The sequence below is a fragment of the Penicillium riverlandense genome (assembly GCF_028828495.1).
Source record: "Penicillium riverlandense strain IBT 135883 chromosome Unknown utg000007l_segment0_segment0, whole genome shotgun sequence".
Classification (NCBI taxonomy): Eukaryota; Fungi; Ascomycota; class Eurotiomycetes; order Eurotiales; family Aspergillaceae; genus Penicillium; species Penicillium riverlandense.
In genome coordinates, this window is record NW_026643198.1 from 1591108 (window position 1) to 1612052 (window position 20945).

A 20945-nucleotide genomic window follows, 5' to 3' on the forward strand; every position below is an offset into this window, starting at 1 on the left:
TGAATGAGCTTTCACGCCAGCGATTCTTTGCCATTGGCTCAATGCGCATGATGGGAAACTGAAGAATTCAGGGGTATACATCCCTGGTGGGACACGAAGGGAAGGATCGATCAATGCTTTCCATGGACACTCTGTTGCTCCACATCGGCATTTAGTGCAACCACACAAATACGACTGGGCCGCCCGAAGTAGCGCAATGTTAGCGTGGGGCAATTGAGTTTGCAATGGTTGTGAAGAAATGTACTGTCCAGCCGTGTAGTCGGGCTCGACGAAATATGGACTATGCAGCGCGGGTATTGAAAAAGAATTTTATTTTGCCATGCACACGGCTTACCGAAACTCCACCCGAATAATAGAAGATTTTGCAAAAAAACAGTGCATCATCCGTGAATCGAACACGGGCCTCGTCGATGGCAACGACGAATTCTACCACTAGACCAATGATGCTTTAACGAGTGGAAAATCCTTCCAGAGCTCTGTGTGGAGACTGACATCTGCCAGATCCCGATGCAAATGAAATCATGCTTCTGGCGAAACCAGTGGTCAATGATGTGGCAAGAGATCCTTGTTTTCGAGTATAGTTGACTAGATAGTCAATTGGTTACTAGTACAGTCCAACAGCTATTTCTCTGTTTCACTATTTTTAAGCGTAAACTGCGACGAATATATACATACTGCGCCTCGGGGTCCGTGTGATCAGCCAAGAGTCGGTGGCCAGACTCTGCATGTCATTGACATAGCTTCTTCCTACAATTTATCTAGAGGTAAAATAATCCATATTCATCGAGTAGGAATAATATCTTTCTGTCTCATTCTGTGCACGAGGTGATCCTTTGGCTAGCCTCCAACATGATCAACCCTCGTAGATCTGACCCACATAAGACGAACGCCACTGTTTGTCTTTGATGCGGGGCTCGTGTCGTACAGACTGTGAACAGCTGGCGATTCTTCCCCTCGTTCCTAAACAACCAATACGCTTTTCTGCCTAACTTGACCTCAAGTTTCCTGGCCCTTGCTCCTCGCTATCACCATGACTCTCGTTGCGGATTCCCAGCTCCATCTCCCCTCTCAAGAGCGAGTCGAGCCCGGCTCGATCAACATCCCTCTCGGCAAGTTTCCTCCAACATGCTCGACAACCCCAGAGAATCCGGACCAGACCGCAAGCGACATAATTAATTGCCTCAACGACGCTCTGGCCAAGAAAGAGCGACAGACGCTCTCCGACCTTTTTCTTGAAAACAGCTATTGGCGCGATCACCTCTGTTTCTCATGGGATTTCCATACCATCACAGGGGCGAAAGGAATAACTGCCTACGTAAGCGAGGCATCTTCTACCAAGCTCGAAATCGATCGATCCTCTGCTATGAAAGCACCACATGCCGGTCCTATTGATGCCTTTGGCGAGGTTCATGGAATCGAGTTCTTTATCACTATTGAAACGGACGTCGGACGCGGAAATGGAGTCATCCGGCTAGCTCAGGACGGCAGTAACTGGAAGATTTTCAATGTCTTCACCTCCCTGGCCGAGCTGAAGGGTCACGAAGAGGCAGTAAGCCGCCATCGACCCGTGGGTGTGAAGCATGGGGAGCAGCAAGGCAGAAAAAACTGGCAGGACCGACGGACGGCAGATATAAACTTTGAAGGGAAGGAGCCCGCAGTAGTAATTGTTGGTATGTGACTCGCTATCTACCAAAGAGAGCGTTCGTGCTAACCAAGTATACAGGAGCCGGTCAAGGCGGTCTCACTGCTGCTGCCCGGCTGAAGATGCTCGATGTGGATACGCTTATTATTGACCACGAGGACCGAATTGGAGACAGCTGGCGCAGACGATACCACCAGCTCGTCCTCCACGATCCTGTTTGGTTTGACCACATGCCCTACCTTCCTTTCCCATCCACTTGGCCCATTTTCACTCCAAAAGACAAGCTGGCCGAATTCTTCGAATCCTATGTCAAGTTACTTGAGTTAAATGTCTGGACTCGCACTGAGATAAAATCTTCCTCGTGGGATGAGTCACGGAAACAGTGGACTGTGGTCGTCGAGCGCAGGACGGAGGATGGGAGTGTTGAAACTCGCACTCTGCATCCGCGCCATGTCATCCAGGCGACAGGACACTCGGGAAAGAAGAACGCGCCAGCTTTCAAGGGAATGGAGGGTTTCAAGGGATCTCGCATCTGTCATAGCTCCGAGTTCGATGGCGCAGATCCAAACTCCAAGGGCAAAAAGGCCGTTGTGATTGGATCCTGCAACTCGGCACACGATATTGCGCAGGATTACTACGAGAAGGGGTGGGACGTCACGATGGTCCAGCGAAGCACAACCTGCGTTGTTTCTTCTGACTCAATCGTCAATATTGGTCTCAAGGGTCTCTACGAAGAAGGTGGACCCCCCACGGAGGATTCGGATATATACTTGTGGAGCATCCCGCCTGCACTCTTCAAAGTGCAACAGTCAAAGGTGGCTGCTCTGCAAGCTCAAAATGACGCAAAGACCATCGAGGGGCTCGAACAGGCTGGGTTCAAGGTCGACAGAGGCCCAATGAATGCAGGACTGCTGGTGAAGTATTTGCAACGTGGAGGCGGATACTATATCGACGTGGGTGCTAGTCAGTTGATTGCCGATGGGAAGATCAAGGTCAAACAAGGCCAGGAAATCAGCGAGATCCTGTCGAATGGTCTCAGATTTGCGGATGGCTCGGAGTTGGGAGCCGATGAGGTTGTTTTAGCTACGGGATATCAGAATATGAGAACGCAGGCGCGCAGCATTTTTGGCGACGAGGTCGCGGACCGCGTGGGTGACGTCTGGGGGTTGGATCAGGAGGGTGAAATCCGTACTATTTGGAGACGCAGTGGCCACCCCGGCTACTGGTTTATGGGTGGAAACTTTGCTTTGTGCAGATACTATTCGCGACTTCTGGCCCTACAGATCAAGGCCTTGGAGGAAGGAATTGCGATATACTAGTTTTGCAGCAAAAAGAGTCAGACCGACACAGAAATTGAACGACATTTACAGGTATTCGACAGTTTCGTGGGTATTGGACATATTTCATTGTAATCATTCATCTCTTTCATGATCAGCTCAGCCATCCCTCGTGGGAAGCCACCCACGCTCCGAGCGTGAGTATGTGGGTATACAGCCAGGTTTCCAGGGTCCCGTAAGGATGATTCTGGGACGGGCCCGGAACGGGGCTCGTCAAATCCATGGATTTCTGCAGTTTTTCCAAGATGGCACCCTTGCGAATCTTAATTTCCACTCCACCGCGATCCATCGTCGCTAGACGACTCCTACGGCGTGTCTTCCGGTCGATAATAACAAGCACGAACTGATCTTTGTCCGCGGAAGCGCTTCCATGCCTCGATGGTCTTTTTTCCCACTGCATGATCCAACTGGAATGCTCTGGTTCGTTTCCATGCTCATCGGTGATCGCAAATCGATAACATGGCGCGCTTTGCTCTGCGCCTGCCGTCCCGGTGCTGGCTGGCCAGCTGCACCGCGCATCGCGGAAATAGACGGCGGATGTCGCATCGCACATGACCGCGATAATATCTTTTTCCTGGGCTTGGAGGTCGCCATGTTCTGGTGTATCTGAGCTTGTTGACTGCTTCCTCGTGTGAGAAGTGACGTAGGGTTCCCCGAGTGAAGCATAGATATCCCCCTTGGCTAGTTTCGGCCGCTGGGCAAAGTCGCGGGTTAGTTTCGATTTGCGATAATGTGCCTCGTAGATCTCTAGCACGGGCACGGGACGGTGGTTTGGGGCCAGCTGTTGGATTTGAAGCAGCAGTTTTGGCGTCCTCAGCAGGCGCTGGTAGGATTTCGGGGGCGGGCGCGCGATCTGGAATGTCGCGTGGATTTTGGTGCGCGCGGGTTGTGGACTAGGCCTGTGTGCGATAATCAGTCCTAGTCTGGTTTATTGATACTCGCTATGAGGTGCCTACCGCTCATCGCTTGTGTCGCTGTAATAGCTCGCATTGTCGGGGGAGCTCACGCTTGGAAACATGAGTAAGGGAATAATAATCCAAGGTTGCCGCAGCGAACATGACCAGGAACTGGGGCACGAGACGCATGCCCGAGGCAGGCGCCCAAATAAATAGTTAGCTAACAAGGAACTAGACACTTAGAGTCTTGGCAATCGTATTCGTGTCTACAGATGCGGCTAAGGCTGAGAGGGGTGGCGGACCAGTCAGACTTGATTTTGGGCTCGCTGCCTGGGGCCCAGTTTCGGCATTTTATGCGAGCTCAGGCATCCTCATTCATTATTAGGATCGGGGCCATTTTCCGTTCACTCGGCCTGCTAGCACGGCCCCATGTGATGTTCGCAAACCCTGGAATCAAATCCGCCCGGAGTCTGACCCATGCGGGTGGCGCATTTACAGCCTCAGCCTTGCGACAAGGGTTGTCGCGCGGTGATGATGATGTAAACCGGTTATAAGCTTCTTTCAGCTCGGTCGCCTCTTTCTTGTCTGTGAACTGGTGATCCCACCCCCCACAATGCGGCCGTTCCTTGACTGTGAGTAAGTACTAATCGGCGAACCAACTAATTGAAGGGCGAAGCAGAAGGCCCGTGGAAACGACCGCGAAGCTGGAGGAGCTCAGGATCGCCCCTGCTCCACTGCCGAATTTGGTGAAACGCCTTGCCCCACGCCCTAAGGGTCGAGGATTATCAACGACCCATGTAAAGACACGTCCCCTAAATCACATCTGTTCGCTGCCACCCTTCACCTGGCCTGGGCGCATAGCATGTTGGTGATGATGAGCATGGCGAAGCATCACCATAAGATGCCAAGCCCCCTTTCCAACACACTCAGCTGCGGCTGACATCAATGCCATAGACGGTGAAATCGCCTTGTCCAAATGGCCCTGTATAGGATTATGTCGTGAACACTTTGTCGGGATCAGGTATGGCGTGGTAGAAAGGCTGGTCCAATGTCATGTTGTTGCATGGCAGAGGGCTATGCCAGACATGATCTCTCGACGAGGCGAGTCCGGATTGATGCTAGACATGCAGTGGGCACTCAAACGATGGGAGATATCCAGAACATCTGGGTTAAACAAAAAAAAAAAAAAAAAAAGGGTCAACCACGTTTAATACCATAAAAGGTGGTTGACCCATGAGGTGTCGAGCTGATCGAGGCGCTCTGATAAGATCGACTGAAACGAACAAGAAGGCTGGCCATCATCTATGCTGGGCAGTGACACAAAATGAACAAACCGGGGCTTATGATGCCATATCATCCATTCGCAGATACCATGCACAAGATTCCGCTAAAACACAAAGAGACCGAACCTGGTCGTACGCCCCAATGGATAACTGTCGAAAGCACCACACTGTTTTGTTGAACCTGAAGCAAACGCCATATTTCCCACCAGTGCCCTCCCATGACTGCCGCTAGTAAATTTCCCGAAATAACATGCCCGCCAAAGTATCTGTCATGATGTTCGTTGTCTTCTTTTCGTCAGATCGTAGAAAGCATTGCACGGTGGGAATCATTCGGCTTGGTGGTACTGCTGCTCGTGTTGTGGGTGGTAGTAGCCCGATGCCTCATCCGGGGTAACTAAGCAAATAGTCAGCAATGTTTACCTCTGAGACAAGAGCAGTCATGCGTACATCGCGACTCCAGATCTTTGGCTGCGTCCTCGGATTCCCGTTTCAGATAGGCATAGTTTCGCATTCGGACCGTCCGCATGTACGTGAATTGTTCACGCTGTGGCGTGTATGGAGTCTCGACCTCGGCTGGATTGTACTGGCGGAACAAAGCGGCGCCCAGAGCCGTGACGCCCAGGCAGCCGACCAGCACGATGACGATAATGGCGGGGGTGGTGAGTCCACCCATGTTGAGAGTTGTGAAAGAGTGTCAGAAATGGGTGTGGTGGATGGAAAGAATGGAGGTGAACTTGGGTCAGTGCATGGCAGAGGATCTCAGGTCGGATCCGATGTCGGTGTGAGTGCAGGTGGGAAGCGCGAGTTCTGGAGTGAAGGAAAGAAAAGAAAACCATAAATAAGCAGGGTTGACCGGTTTGCGATACCTCCGATTTTATTCCACAGAGCTTCCACGCGGAACCCCCGGTGCTTGCGTGGTCGGATCAGCGGGCCGACATACGCAGCCTGCGCTGATTTGACCAGTTTCTTCGGCTGCAGTTGTCGAGCAGATCACGAAATCGTGGTGGCGGGTCGCTACGCACATCTGCCGTTCACCTTAGTCCATTGAAAGATTAGCGGCACCGAGGCTATGCATTTGTGCACAGTGAAAACCCCCAAAATAGCAACGCTGGCGCAAAATCGACATCCGGTCGATATAGCATTGTTTCACAGTGTAAAGCTTATTGACAGTAGTGTCATCGCTGATTGGCCGTTGTCTTACATTCGTCGGTGCTGCCTAACGGCCGCCCCGAGGCGCTACTAGGTAATGTGTATGCCTATTACCCGTCGAATAGTATTTTCTCCGCAGTGGTTATCCTTCCCGAGATCATTCGAAATGCACTACTACCGGCTGTGACATTGGTCGTGAACACAATATTCTGTTTCGGGCCAGACTTATTTACCGAACTGGCCAAGCCCACAAGCCATATTCCGCTCTGCCCAACCAGTTGTTGTGGCGTATAGCCTGGCTTGAAAACGGGCTTCAATGAAAAGCTATCATCTGGGAATACGAGCCAGGAATTTTCATCTCGGAGAAATGTTCGCATTTCCTTTCACTTTCAAGTCGTCCCACGAGTGCACCGTACCTTGACATAACTTGAATTTCAAACAAAATAGTTCCATTCAATTCACTAAATTATCCAATTGCATCGAAAAATGGTAGCCATAAGATTTCATAATACCACAGTCCCATTAGGGCAGTCAATATTTAGACTGGGGGGTTCGGATCATGCAGTACAGCTAAGTTTCAGGTCAGCCACAAGGATTAGTCTATGAACAACACACTCACCTTGCATGCATCCGGGCCATCTGCACATTCAATCTCCTTGACAAGTTGAAACCCCATCTTCTCGTAGATGCCGACATTGGGATATCCCTTGGAGCTCTCAAGATAGCAGGGCATCCCTTCTCGATCCGCCTTCTCCATGACGCACTCCATCAGTCTCTTTCCTATTCCCATTCCACGGGCTTCAGAGGTAACCCCCACCACGTTGCAGAAATAATATCCGCGTGGATCCTGCCAGAGCGAATTATGCGTATCGTGCTGTAATTGCTTCCAGATCCAGTAGCGGTGAACATTCAGACCACCCCGGCCGAGGAAGAAGATGTTGTTCTTAAGCTGGCGGAACGAGAGAAGCCATTCCTGAACCCAAACAGACCAGGTCTGAGGCATGGAGGCCACCTTGGGCGAATACCACCAGCCAACTCCGACGATTTTTCCCGGAGGTAGAAGGATCTCGCAGTCGGTTTTGCGGTCGCTCCTGGCTAGGTTTACTTTGGCAACAAAAATAGGGCAGTTGCAGTTGATGCCATAGAGGAAGTGGGCCGCAAGAGAGGCAGCATTGCGATGGGGGTTGAACTGTGAAGTTCATTATTACGTTTTCTTTGGCCCAAACAGCACAAATGTTTGAGGATGTCGCTTTCTGATGGTATATCGTACCTTGGATGGATCATCGAAGGCCCATCGAAAATAAGGATCGTCGGCGAACGCTTTTTGCACACACTCTACGGCGCCTGGAATGTCGGCCCTGGCCAGTGGGACGATTTCGATTGACATGGTATATTTGTCTTGCCACTACAGTTGAAGTAGCTCAACGGACTCGCTTAGAGATCCGAGTGTTTCTTCTACTGGCTCTGCGGAGAGGTTGGGACAAAGATATAGTATAAGCGTGCGAGTGAAGCCGTAGTGGACACTGAGAGAAAACCGCCATCTAAGGAGAATGGATGTGGTGCTGAGCTACCAGTCTGAGGGAGAAGAGAGGGTATGGAATATCTGTGTTGTAAGGGGGCAATAATTATGCACTTGTGGAGTTATTTGGAAAGCGGGAAACGGGGCGGAGGGGGAGTTCATATAGCTGTGCCACTGATGCTTTATCAGTGCACTATCTTACCTCAGATACATAGGTGCTCCATTAACTAACCTTCTTAGGCAGCTCCATCCGCTAGCGGCGGCAGGAAGATGGTAAGAGAATCAATCTGGGTCACAGGGCCCCTTACCCACTTCCCCATAACAACCCAACCTCGATTTCGAAAGCATGATTCTGAAAACCGACACAAAGGGCTCACTGAAGATATTCTGTCATTAATGATTCTGAAGATGAGGGTAATAGCGGGGGACAAAGCGTGGGGATCTTACGCGCGAGGACCGTGTGTTGACCTTTGTGGAGAAGCTATTCGAAATCAGGAAGGTTGTTGCGGGCAGCGACGGATATTGGCTAGTTAAAGCTTAGAGTGGGTAACTGTGCAAGTCTTTTCAGCCTCAATCCGCTTCGCAGATGGGATATTGACAGCTGATAAGGATGCAGCCAGATCGGCTTCTATGATTCCATGTTGCCACTGAGGTATATGCCGAGAGTTTAATGGACTAGGGTCCACATCGCGTGTACCTTATCTCTTGCTAAATCCATGCACGAACCATGACCGGAAGCAAGAGGGAGATTTGGGTACATCCCGGAGAACATGGACGCTAACGTGATGAATAGGAGCATTTGAACTGTGAGCAGGGCCAGAAGTCAAAAATCACTATGGCCTTACCAGTTTATCGTTGATACCGGGCATACTATGATCTAGGCAAATGACAATCAGAAAGGACCTGTGGTTTTGTTGTGAGCGGACGGCAGGAGGTCAGCCGAACGAGATCGACTCTTCTATTTCAGGGATTGCTGGGGAGCTACTGGATCTAGTAAGCGAAATTATAGTGGCCAATGTGTCCATTTGGTCTAATTTGACACCCAATACAGACTGATAGCGTCGATGAGATGCTCGGAGTATCCATGAGCTACCCCAGAATATTTGAGTTTCCTCTTTGAATTACAATCTACGTTATATTCTACCTCGCTCAGATTAACACAACCATGTAGAAAAGTTACTGGAGTTAACCGAGGCATTGGCCTTGAAATCGCAGAATGCTGTCTTGCCAACTGTCTAGCGCGAATTTACTCCATCGACATTGGCGAAACAGGGAAGGACTTTCAGGTTCTGTCGAGGCGTTTTGCCAAGCAACCCTTCGCCATCCAGGCCGATGTAACCAAGTACGCAAGATCTTGGCCCTGGCCCGGCCTTGTTGAACCCCGGCGAATCCACGCCGCAGAAAGTGGATCTGACCCGCTCTTGGCTCTTTTTCATTTCATGTGCCAATCAAAGTCGACACTTGAAGTAATGCCAATGTGCAAAGCCATGAACTCCCCCTACAGAAGCTCCTGTTTATGTTAAACCTAGCCAATGTGATTGGAGATATTTCTGCCGAGTCCCGACGGTGCCTGAGATGGATGGATCAAATGTACGAACAACCAATCTTCTTGGCTGGCCTTGGCTGGCATGTTTTGGTTAAGAGAAGCCTGGCTCCTTATTTAATAACATGTCACGATGCTCTCGCTCGACTTCCGAGTCATTCCTGTCGCCACGAGCCAAATATCACCCCACTCGTTTACCTCCAACTTAGTTGATCCCTTTACTGCATACATTTGGACTCGGCCGATAAAATGAAGTTCACAACCGTCGCCGCTCTCCTGCCCCTGGCCTGGGCAGCCAAAATCGACGCCACCGATCTGAAGTACGAGATCAGCGATTTCTCGGCAGCCTGCACGCCTAAAAGCATATACTGTTTGTCCGTTCTCCTACGCCGCCTCTCTCTCACACACAAGGTTAGGACTACTTAAACTGACAGTTGGCCTGGTATAGTTATGAAATCAGCATATCTACCAGCAACAATCCCAAATTCACACAGGGCTGCGATGTGATGGGCACGAGCGACAACGGCGAGCTGCCTGCCGTCAGCGAGACCCAGTGCGGGACGTACACCGTCTCTGTCGCCAAGTCGGGCGATGGCGGATTGGTTTTTACAATCAATTCAGACATGGAACCGCTGACGGGAACCTTCCCTATCTCCAGCGACGACCTGACGACCACGGAGTCCGGCGGGAGCACGGTGCAGTTGTACACGGGCGACTCGACCTTCACCATTGACGCCAAGATCAGGTCTTCTGCTTCGGCTTCTGCCTCGAGCCCTACTGCTTCTACCCTCACTGGGTCATCTGCCTCTGCATCTTCATCTGCATCATCTGTTTCTCCCACTGCTGCCTCCGAGCCATCTACCACAGGCAATACCACTTCAAGCTCCGCCAGCCCCAGCGAGACCAATGGTGCGACTCGGGGGAGCGCATTCGCTGGTGTCCCGTTTGCTGTTGGTCTGATGGCCTTTATGTTGTAAATGAATAAACAGCTCAGTATTAGATAAAGATTCACGGGGTATACAACTCTAAACTATATACATAAAGGTATAAAAGTGAATAAAACTATACATGAATAAACAAGAAACATAAGAACATGTAATAACATAAAACAATAAATCTATTAATATTATCGGAAAAGCCCGAAATCAGTTGACGCTATTATTGAATCCAACCTTCCTTCCTCATCACCTTCCCAGTCCACTCCTCCAACCTCTCTGCAAGCTTCCCATCCTTTGCCGCACCGCTCTGCCACCTTGGCTCCCCAAATCGCCGGAAAATTTCGAAATACGCGCCGCTCTGCTCCGCCTTCATATCCCGGCTCGCTGCACAGAACAAACTAGTCCACGACCCCTTATCGGCGGGCCATATCAATCCAAACTTGCGTAAGACCGAGAAAACACTCATCATGCCCGAACCCGACTCCCCCACTGACGTGGCGAGATTCGTCTCAACCAGACCCGTATGCACGGACGAAACCCAGATCTCGCCCTCCCCGTTCCGCGCACTGGGAGAGCCGGGGCCGTACGTCTTGTGCAGAGCCTTGGTGTGCAGAATGTTGGCAAGCTTGCTCTGTCCGTACCGCGTCCACGGGCCGCTATCCTTGAGCGATAGGTCCTTGAAATTGATGCCGCCCTTGGGTGCGCCCAAGTGACCTGATGAAGTGAGGTTGACGATGCGCACGCTGCCGGGAGGAAGTGTCTTAGCGGTCCGCAGTATCAGAGGAAGCAGGTGCTCCGTCAAAACCCAGTGCGCAAGGTAGTTGGTCTGCCACTGGGCCTCGTGGCCATCATTGGTCATTTCGAAGGGCGTCGCCATGATGCCTGCGTTGTTTACCAGGCCGTGCAGGGCTGTTTCGAGGGCGAGGAAGTGCTTGGCGGCCGCGACAATGCTGGTGAGGTCCATGAGGTCCATTTGCAGGAGGTCGATATTGGCTGAGGGGTGCATTTTCTTGATGTTGGCGATGGCTGCTTTGCCTTTCTCCGGGGATCTGGCGCACATGTAAACGTGGGCGCCGTGTTTTGCTAGGTGGGCTATGGTGTAGTAGCCTCTGCGGTTCGGTGTGATCAGCGATTCGGGCTTCGTGGTGAGAGGGGCGAGGGGAGACTTACATGCCGGAATTCCCGCCTGTGACTATGAATACTTTGTCCTTGAGATCGGGGAGAGTGTCGGGATGGAAAGTCATGTTCACAACGAGTACTCGAGTCAATGTGTGAAGGTGTAATATTCACAAACAGACAATCCAATGTCTTGGATTGAATTCTATGTTTTTGATGATAGTGGAAGATGCGTCGAAATTAAGATGTTGCTACGATCTTTATATAGCTCTTATTGAACAATGTACGAGATACTTGCATCTTGGAGGTTATTCCGAGCATCAGATATTGTGAGCAAGCTGCATGACCCTTGGGCCAATCACGTCCCATCCGACTTGGTATATTGAAGAGATGGACCAATAGGAGAATTCCGAGTGAGCGAGTGAGCCAGCTGCATGAAGCGTGGTGCGCACTACCGGATGTCTAGTTACTGTCCAAATTAGCCACCCTCTGGAAATCATAATGTTGCGCTTGTCAATCAAGTCGTGATAGTGGAGCTTGTCATCCAGTCATAATGTGAGCAGGTTACATGACGCTAGACCTGGTCAAGTTAGACACTGTAATAGTGACCAATGATATCCTGCCATTTCACTAACCCCTGTCTGTCGAATAGTCGGCATATCAATGCCTCCGTTCCCGAGTGTCAGACTCCTCATTGTGAGCAGGCTGCATAAACCGCCTTGGCGGGCCCGAAGAAGTTTGCATCATTCATCACCAATTTCACCATCACCGCAATTACAACGTTTGCTAGCATCATGATTAGTAGCTATCAGCCTTCAAATTCAACAGCACCGCGCATCCAACTCGCGTCGATGCCACAATTGGCCGAGGTACTTACCAGGCCGCCTTCAATCACCAAGATACATGACTTGCTCACCGCGTACAGGCGATAAGCAGGGAAGACGACTGGACTGGGACCAAGGATGCCGCAGCACGCAGACGGGCACAGACTAGACTAAACACAAGGGCATACCGTAAGATCTTATTTTCTATTTCGTCACGACCAGCCCGATCAACAGGTACCCAATAAGAGAAGCTAACAGTCCAGTAGGAAAACGCAAACCCCTAGCAAAGAAAGCCGAAGCATCTAGTGCCACAACCGGGACACTGATCAAATCAGAAGCGCTGGTGGAATGCTGGGACATGGAGCAGCAATCCGTCTCCATCGTCCCAGCATCCCGTATCAAGCAACTATACAATGCGAGAAATCCCTTACTGCCAGATAAAACTAGAAAAGAGCAGTTTAACATCGTCTTCCCTCTCTGCCCAGACCACCTCATCACGCTCCTCCAATTCAACGCCCTTCGCGCCCTGGTCGTCAACCGTACTCTAATCTCGGGCGTCCTCGTCACGCCGCTCGATTGTGATGAGGAAGTTATCCATGTCATCCCCTACCCTACCAAGCCCGAACTACTTCCTTCAACACTCCTGCCTACAAGCCTTCAACAAACGGTGCCACACGGCGACTGGATCGACCTGTTCCCGTGTCCCGAGGGACGAGACCGCCTGATACAGGCCACTGGCACATTCGACGAGGACGAGCTGTGGGCCGACTGCATCGGGGGGCTGTATGAGGGCTTCCCCGACGACGAGATCGAGCGACGCGGCATCATTGCGTGGTCGCCACCCTGGGACATCACGGGGTGGGAGATGTCGGAAGGGTTTCTGAAGAAATGGGGGTGGTTGATTAAAGGCTTGCCGGGGGTGTTAGAGGCCACCAATCGGTGGCGGATGGAGAGAGGGGAGGAGCCCTTTGTTCCTGAAGACTGCACCTCACATACTACTGTGAGACCTTTGTCAGAAATGGCTCCTAACTGACCTGAATCCTCCGTAAAGTCTTCATTCGTGGAGTCATCACAATCATCGCTACTTTCACTCTGGTAAGAGTCTCCATCTACAGAGCTCTATGCCTGGAACCCATTTTTATCGACTGTCGTGAGGGGCATATTCCGGCGATAGACGAACGGTAGCCACCGCGCGTAGTATTTGTACCTTGCTTCAAAGAGTGTTCTCTACTTTTCTCTTTCTGCTTGTCTGAACCACAAAACGGCCCCTGACTTGACGACCGAAGATATCGAAGGATATATAATTCAGTGTGAACGTGAAATTACCCTTCTCGCCCCAGATTGCTAAGCGGTTGACTGTCCAACTACCTGGAATGGATCAACTAGTTGGTACATTCCACACGACCAGGAGTGCTGCGCAAGCATTCATCACGGGAAGTATCAAGGGGTCAATTGTCTGGACGCACCCCACGACCGGATGCCGTCCTAACAAAGCCAGTGAACTCGTCGTTCTCTTATTGGGTTGAGTTGTATGATTGGTCTGTAACATGTTCGCTATCCCCTCTTCACAGGTCGTTCCCTCCACCCGCTACGGCACGTCGAAGGCCAGAAGGCCGGGATCCGAAACATGACGCATACACTGGCTATGGAGTGGGCCCAGCATGGCAACGGTGTCAACAACGTCTTGTCCGGCCTGGTCAACACTGCTTCGACATATTGGGTGCCGCAGTTGCCCCCGATTAGAAGCAACAGCTAAAGTATTACGGGACCTTCTCTCGTTTGGCTGAGGTCGAAGAACTCAGTGGTGCGTATGTGTGTCTACTGAATAATGCTGAAGATATACAACCTCAATTGACTTTCCGGTCTATGGTGTGATTGGAGAGAGTTAATGTCTAACTTGTCGGAGGGAGAATTGGTGAACTAACAATACAGTCGTAGTTTGTTGTAGGGTTAAATACACAGCATGAAATTGCACTAATTAAAACATATGATGATGATTATATTTACTTTGGCTGTCAAAAATGAAATAGTTCGCAGGTGGTGCATTGAGTCGATGAGTATTAGTAGTTACAGCAGCAGTTCAAACATTGAAGACCCGCCGGTCAAATATCAGTGACCACCACCATCACTAACGAGGGTCTGTCTAGATTGTACTATATCATGAACTTTCGTATAAATGAGTATATAATTGATTAAGAAGGTTTCTGAAACCATTACCAGAAATAAGCTGTGGGTCGGGTCAAGTGTCTGGACCCAAGGTTGAGATATATATTGCACCACATTGGGTAACACCACAACCACGGACATTTAATTCGCACCACATCACACAATACGTACCAAAATGTTAAAATGGCGAATGATTTAATTCTCTCGGATATCAGATATCCATAAATTTATGCAGGATGTGTACATATATTATTGAGGGCATCCTCGCAGTTACATGGTAGAGATGCGTTCTGTCGATCACGGAACAGCCGGTCCTGCAGTTAGCCATGTATAGTACAAGAGACAATGATTTTCCGCAATCCCGCAAGCAAAAAAGTCTGATTAAAAGTGCGAAGCTATTTGTGTTCATGATAGATCTATTCTCGATGCTTGTGAATGAAGACGACCACCACGTCTTGGGTGTGATTGTTGGGAGTGGACGAACCCGTCCAGCCACCGAAATTTGCACAGTGTGATCAACCTTGCAGACGAGGTGCCACACTACTGTATATGCTGTGTTCCGGCCCTAGCGGGATCTAACCCATTGCGGGTAGAACGGAAGGGTACAGCCAGGTCAGCAGCCTATGGAAGGGGTGACGCAAAGTCAACACGATGATCGACCGGAGGCATGCATTATACCAGTGACCGTGCTGCAGTAGCTGCAGGGGAAAAAAAGCTCCCTGGCACAGGAGGAGGCAGGAATGCCGCGGGGGGTGGGACGGGGCTGCCAATCTAGGGATGAAAAGCAAATAGCAGCCGACCGCGACCTTGCATCCCCGACAAAAGAATTCGTTAGGGGGCAGGCACCGGGCAAGGTAGATCTTGATTTCCCACACAATTCAAATCGGTGTGAGCATCGAGGGGCCTGCTGAGAAGGGGAAGCCTGCCATTAGGAAAAGCCGCCCTCGGTCTACTTGACCTCCTCGAGTTGCACGGGTGTACTCTACTTCATCCATCCATCCATTCTCTTACTATAGCCCGAGCAACGGACCGGAGTGATGAGACTGTCCCGATCCGCCTGGTCTTGGAGCGCATTCCAAGTTGACACCGCATTGTTTATGTATGGCGGTTGCCCAACGCTGGTCATCCCCGCTGAAGCCATCACTGCAACAACCCCCAAAGAGAACCACAGCCCGCCGAGCCCGCTGCCCCCGTCAAAGGCAAAGCGGCTGAGTTTCAGACGATCTATTTCCCGGATCTTTTGAAACCGACAGGCCATGAGTTTGCATGGCCTCGGAGTGATTGGCGCTCAGGTGACCGCCGCGTCAATAAAGAGCAACGACGAGAAACATCCAGAGACGCCGAGGTGCCACTCGCCGCCAGGCTCGGTCCAGTCAACTCCCTCGATCAACGAAGGCCGCAGCCAGGACTTTGATCCGTCCATCGGCGCCAAGCCTTATTCGCCCTTCTATCGACATGGAACGCCGACGATATCATACGAACAGCTCACTTTCGAAACCAAGAACCAGAACCAAACTCCAAGTCACCTGCGGGAAACCGAGAATGCCGGGCCGTACTCGGCACTGAGAAATGAAAGTCCTCGGCGGTCTAAGTTGTGGGAGGAGGAGAACCAGCCGCGATCATGGATGCAGTCATTAAGCAACAGACAGCGCATGGCGCTCAAGGGAGTCGTGGCAGTGGTGACTGTCGGAAGCATGATCGCGGTCGCGCTGGGCATTACGGCAGCTGTGGGTGGTGGAGCCTGGAAAGACAGTGCCGAAAAGGCCGCCTTGGACTGACCGGTAAGTACTGGCGATCGGATTTTGGAGCCTGGACACAGCTGACATCCTGACAGATCATTGTTGCGATTTTGTTGATCTACTTGAGTGGATGGATAGACTCTTTGGCGCAGTGCTATGTTATTTTTTACTCGAATGAACGAACCGTGACTTTTGTTGTACATCTGTTTGTTTTCATGTTGGTAGAACCGATCTCGGAACAGGGTTGCTCCGATCACATGACCCACGATTCCCGTGACCTACAAAAGCCGCAAAAAAATTAGTTTTCTCTCTTTTTCTTTCTTCATCGAAAAAAAAGCAACAGAACCCGCCACGACCATCGTCCTGTCTCCTTTGACACTCCCACGGCGATGTGTTGCCTTCGACTTCTTCGGGAGTTGATCGGTTCTGGAGATTAATATTCCTTGTAGGAAGTTTGTCTCCCGTTGGGTCCTCTTCAGTGAGGGCGATGGGGGAGGAATGTCGAAAATGGGATACATTCTCCTGTCCTCAGCTGGTTTATTGCTTGCTGACGGACATGGCCGACGTAGCCACAACGACAGAACACGTCGAATCAGTTTAGGATGATAGGATATTTCAATGAAACAATCTGTTGCTGTTTATTCAGAATCTTGCGTCTGTCCATCTTGGTGCTGCTCGGCTCACTCCCTCGGTCCAGTAGACACTCGGTCCCCTGCCCATCTATGAAGATCATGGAGGATGCCATCATGATCGCCACCACCCGTTGTCCGCGTGTGCACAGGCTTCGTTTCTCCCGGTTCGTCTGGACGACGACCATGGCAAGGGTCCACTGTCAATTCTTCATTTGTTTTGGGCCGATGCATCGGCCCAAAACATTGCGTCATAGCCATGGATCTGAGATTGACGTTGTTGCACAGGTATACGTTGCCCCTTGGCTCCTGGTTGGATGGAAAGGTCCGTGAATCCGATCTCCGCAAGACCTATCCCTCTCAAGACCGAAGAATGTGGTACCACGACCTCTCCAGGCGCCACACCCGGATTCTTCCCCAGTATCAACAACCTAAGTGGGCTAGATTCAGCATCTCGATGCTGTTTTTCATTCTCCGTGACATTCCCATGCAGCACACTAGTCTGTTTACCCGGCCGGGAGACCCATCGTCTCTCTGTGGGCCGGCATTCCGATGTGTGAGCAGCGCCGATGATCATGAATGCGACAGAACTACTAAAGGTCTACGAACCTCGAGAAGGCCCGCGACTGAGGGTTGCTCTAGCTTACAGGGAGCATCTTCAAGTGATTGTGCCATTCTTTCATCTGCTCCCGTGAAGATTCATTTCAAGTCGCTCTTTTAACTTATATCGGGCAACATCATACATACTATTTTCAAATAATTCTTCGGCTCGGCATTTGCAACTATGAAGGGCCTATTTGTTGGTGGGATTCCTCTGGCGCTGCTCGCAGCCGCGGCCCAGGCCCAGTTCGACGGTCCTGTAAGTGAAACTCGAGTATTTGGAGGCTTGGAGGCTTGGAATGCCAGCTAACACTGAGACTAGACAGGAGACCTTGGCGCGCCTGGTGATGCTGGACTGCCTTTCCCGCCTCAGCCAGGTGGGCCGACTCTTCTGGGTGGCCCGTCTGGCAACGATAAAGGTGACGCTGTTGGAAGCATCACCCCAAACGTTCACACCAACAGCGATGTGAATGAATGGAGCAAGGATGACCACTCCATTGACGTCAAGGACAAGGATGTGTACCCGCCCCCGGTGCCGTGGGAGGAGCCTGTCACTTTCCTTGAAGGCCCTGGCCCTGTGGTCCCTGGCCTGGGTCCTTTCAAGAAGCGCCACTGGCCTTCGGGTGGCACTGCCATTGGGGGCCCTTCTGGCGATGATGAAGGCCAGAGCTTCGATATGCCCATTACCGGCAACTTCCACACCGATGTCAACGAGTTCAACCATGACGACCATTCGATCAAGGTGAAGCACAAGGATATTCACGAGCCGCCTTACCTTCCCCCCGGGCCGCCTCCATTTGCTCCCGGTGCTCCCCCATTTGCATCTCCAGATTTCGAGGGCCCACCTAGTTTCGGTGGACACGAGGCTGGCCCCATTGGCGCTCCCTCTTTCGGCGGGCCACCATCTGGTTTGGAGGATCCTGAGGGAGAGTTTGGTATCCCGCCTGTTGCTCCTAAGCGCGATTGGGACCCTGAGGAGTGGGGTCCTCAGGAGGATGTCACCGCTCTGGGTGGTCCGTCTGGCAATGACGGCGGCCAAAGCTTCTCTGCCCCCGAGACAGTCGATACTCATACCGGTGTCAATGAGTTCTGGGATGACAACCACGCTATCAATGTCAAGGACAAGGATGTGTACCCTTCCCCTCCCCTACCTCCGTTCCCTGGCCCTGAGGCAAACTCTCCTCCTTCTTTTGAGGCTCCACCGCCCGAGGCCCCGGCTCCTGAAGCGCCTGCTTTCCCTGAAGCTGCGACTACGGGCGATGCTCCTTCGGCCCCGCCGCCGGCTGCGCCTGCCCAGGATCAATTTGGTGAAACGATCCCAGGGGGTGATATTACTCCCTTTCGCTCTGGCACTGGAAATGGTGTTTACCGCCGCGCCTACGCCCCAGACAGCAGCCGCGAGTCCTCGGGCGGCCAGAGTGAAGGCCAGAATGCTGGTGAGAACGCTGGCCAGAACGGTGCAAATGGTGGCGCCACCCTTGAAGGTGGTCCTTCTGGTAACGATGGCGGCAACAGCATTTCCGGCGGTGGTTCCGTCTCGACTGACACCCATGTCGATGAGCACCACCAGGACAACCACGCCATCAAAGCTGACGTGACTCATGTTCACCCTCCTCCGGAGGTGTATTATGGCACAGATGTGTATCCTGACACCGTAACGTCCATCGACAACTTCCCACCCTCCGAGCTCGAGGATCCCGCATACGGCCCTCCCTCTGGGGAGACCCCTCCCACTTTCAAGAGCAAGAGCAACCCACCTCGCGAGGATGTGGATCACGCTACTGAGTGCGCTGCGTCTGTACATGAAGTCGTTCGCACTGTCACCAAGACCCACTACCGCCAGGTCGAGAAAACCGCTACTGTTTACACACAGCGGCCTGCTACCAGCATGATTGTTGAGACCAGCGCCATCCCCATGGCCGCCGTCCCCCAGCACTCTGACGTTCCACAAGGGAAGGTGTACTCCAACCCTGCCCCGCAGCCCTCGATGGAGACTGTTGTTGCTATTCCGGCTTCGTCGTCCATGGTCCCTGTCTACAGCTACGATTACCAGTCCCACCGCCCGGTGACCAAGGGCATGTCCTACTCCATGATCCCTGTTGATGTCCCCGTGGCCTCTTCAAGCATGGTCATGGGTTCGTCAACTCCTGTTACGAGCCAGGCGGTTCCCACTGGTGTCTCTCCCGAGTTTAGCGCATCGGCCTCTGCCTCTTCTTCTGCTCGCGCCCACATGTTCACCGGCGACGCCCCTCGTCTCTCTGGCGGCCTTGTTTCCGTTGCTGCTGCTGTGATGGGCGTTCTCGCCTTCATCCTGTAGATGTGGTATTTGGCTTGAAAATTGGAGTTTGGTCCTGACCATGGTGTACCACTCACTCCGAGGGATCTCCCATTCTTCTTTCGTTTCTTTCTGACTTTGTCTTCCTTTCTGTACTCCCAGTTCAGTTATCTCCACAATCAATGTTGATTGTTGCCCATTTCAGTGAATGTATCATGAGTATTAATTACCTCTATGGATTCGCTTTTTCGTCCTCTCCGGTTGTAGACTACGCTCTTGGTCCTTTACATTGTAGTTGTACCGGCAGGACCATTTTCAGCCCAGCATTTAGAAAGCCCGTTTTTCGCAGTTTCTCTTTGTTCTAGTAGCTCTATTCCAATCAGCACGCTCCGGGTTTTATTCTTTTTAGCCTGTCCTCGACTGATTGCATCATTTGTGATAAAGCATCAACCAGAGCATCAATGCCAAATCTTTCAATACGCCAGTTCCAGATCTATCATCCGTCAAAGCTTGATTCTCTGCTAAATACAGCAATCCTTCTAGAAATAGGGTTAGCTCGCGCAATACTCCAACCAAGGCACGCACAACCCGCGTGATATCATCTCAACATCATATCCAGACTATGCAGTGACATCAGAACAGCAAGTAGTCAGAACTTGAAAATATGGGTTCATTACGGACCTAAAAGTAGATTTAAGATCACTCAATGATTTAAATCCCAAAGGACCTAAAAGGACAGTCCTACCCTTATCTCTGAAAACCCTGGCCGAGTATACAAAGCGGCTCTACAGCAACATTTTTCAACTTCAAACCCCAGCAACCACATACACAGACACAATGGCCTCCCAGCAGCAAGACCCTCACCAAGGCGGCACTCTCTCCGAGATGGCGGCCAAGGGGACCACTATTCCCAACGATGCCGGTGAACAGCGCACCATCCCCTCCGTGCCACGCCCGGACCAGCGCGCCGAGCACTTCTTGTATAACAATGAGGGTGTGGCGGAGCCAAGCACGTCCTTTGCAGTCGACAATCCCACCGACCTGCCGCGCTCGACGCGAGACGTCGGCATGACTGGGGACGTCATTACGGGGACGGGCGACTCGCTGCCGGCAGAGGTGGAGTCGAAGCGTACCCAAATGGGCACGAATAACCCCTCTGGCAAAGGCGATGTTCGTGATACGAAGCATGGGAAGTTGAATCGGAGTGCTTTTGAACGGTATGCGAAGGAGGATCCGGATTCCGCGGACAAGATTGGCGAACATGCGGGTAGAAATGCGTGATTTCTCTA

General features: G+C 51.6%; 11 protein-coding genes across 11 annotated transcripts; 7 read left to right on the forward strand and 4 right to left on the reverse strand.

Moving 5' to 3' along the window:
* Positions 1-1030: 1030 nt before the first annotated feature.
* On the forward strand, positions 1031-2961 carry N7474_008215 (flavin-containing monooxygenase; the record flags this gene model as incomplete). The annotated part of the gene is made up of 2 exons (XM_057199625.1): positions 1031-1670; positions 1724-2961. The coding sequence occupies 2 exons, from the start codon at positions 1031-1033 to the stop codon at positions 2959-2961; spliced, it is 1878 nt and encodes a 625-aa protein (XP_057050326.1).
* Positions 2962-3073: 112 nt separating this feature from the next.
* N7474_008216 (uncharacterized protein) lies at positions 3074-3997 on the reverse strand (the record flags this gene model as incomplete). The annotated part of the gene is made up of 2 exons (XM_057199626.1): positions 3074-3878; positions 3936-3997. The coding sequence occupies 2 exons, from the start codon at positions 3995-3997 to the stop codon at positions 3074-3076; spliced, it is 867 nt and encodes a 288-aa protein (XP_057050327.1).
* Positions 3998-5484: 1487 nt separating this feature from the next.
* On the reverse strand, positions 5485-5831 carry N7474_008217 (uncharacterized protein; the record flags this gene model as incomplete). Its single annotated transcript, XM_057199627.1, has 2 exons — positions 5485-5552; positions 5606-5831. The coding sequence occupies 2 exons, from the start codon at positions 5829-5831 to the stop codon at positions 5485-5487; spliced, it is 294 nt and encodes a 97-aa protein (XP_057050328.1).
* A 1007-nt stretch (positions 5832-6838) lies between these two features.
* Positions 6839-7694, reverse strand: N7474_008218 (GNAT family N-acetyltransferase; the record flags this gene model as incomplete). The annotated part of the gene is made up of 3 exons (XM_057199628.1): positions 6839-6877; positions 6927-7496; positions 7578-7694. The coding sequence occupies 3 exons, from the start codon at positions 7692-7694 to the stop codon at positions 6839-6841; spliced, it is 726 nt and encodes a 241-aa protein (XP_057050329.1).
* A 1924-nt stretch (positions 7695-9618) lies between these two features.
* Positions 9619-10346, forward strand: N7474_008219 (uncharacterized protein; the record flags this gene model as incomplete). Its single annotated transcript, XM_057199629.1, has 2 exons — positions 9619-9743; positions 9818-10346. 2 exons carry the CDS (start codon positions 9619-9621, stop codon positions 10344-10346), a joined length of 654 nt encoding a protein of 217 aa, XP_057050330.1.
* A 181-nt stretch (positions 10347-10527) lies between these two features.
* On the reverse strand, positions 10528-11551 carry N7474_008220 (uncharacterized protein; the record flags this gene model as incomplete). Its single annotated transcript, XM_057199630.1, has 2 exons — positions 10528-11416; positions 11478-11551. The coding sequence occupies 2 exons, from the start codon at positions 11549-11551 to the stop codon at positions 10528-10530; spliced, it is 963 nt and encodes a 320-aa protein (XP_057050331.1).
* A 723-nt stretch (positions 11552-12274) lies between these two features.
* N7474_008221 (DUF3425 domain-containing protein) lies at positions 12275-13280 on the forward strand (the record flags this gene model as incomplete). The annotated part of the gene is made up of 3 exons (XM_057199631.1): positions 12275-12292; positions 12349-12436; positions 12514-13280. The coding sequence occupies 3 exons, from the start codon at positions 12275-12277 to the stop codon at positions 13278-13280; spliced, it is 873 nt and encodes a 290-aa protein (XP_057050332.1).
* A 340-nt stretch (positions 13281-13620) lies between these two features.
* N7474_008222 (uncharacterized protein) lies at positions 13621-14003 on the forward strand (the record flags this gene model as incomplete). Its single annotated transcript, XM_057199632.1, has 2 exons — positions 13621-13768; positions 13819-14003. The coding sequence occupies 2 exons, from the start codon at positions 13621-13623 to the stop codon at positions 14001-14003; spliced, it is 333 nt and encodes a 110-aa protein (XP_057050333.1).
* Positions 14004-15669: 1666 nt separating this feature from the next.
* On the forward strand, positions 15670-16191 carry N7474_008223 (uncharacterized protein; the record flags this gene model as incomplete). The annotated part of the gene is made up of 1 exon (XM_057199633.1): positions 15670-16191. One exon carries the CDS (start codon positions 15670-15672, stop codon positions 16189-16191), a length of 522 nt encoding a protein of 173 aa, XP_057050334.1.
* Positions 16192-17565: 1374 nt separating this feature from the next.
* Positions 17566-19698, forward strand: CweA (uncharacterized protein; the record flags this gene model as incomplete). The annotated part of the gene is made up of 2 exons (XM_057199634.1): positions 17566-17640; positions 17704-19698. 2 exons carry the CDS (start codon positions 17566-17568, stop codon positions 19696-19698), a joined length of 2070 nt encoding a protein of 689 aa, XP_057050335.1.
* A 795-nt stretch (positions 19699-20493) lies between these two features.
* N7474_008225 (uncharacterized protein) lies at positions 20494-20937 on the forward strand (the record flags this gene model as incomplete). The annotated part of the gene is made up of 1 exon (XM_057199635.1): positions 20494-20937. One exon carries the CDS (start codon positions 20494-20496, stop codon positions 20935-20937), a length of 444 nt encoding a protein of 147 aa, XP_057050336.1.
* Between the last annotated feature and the right edge of the window lie 8 nt (positions 20938-20945).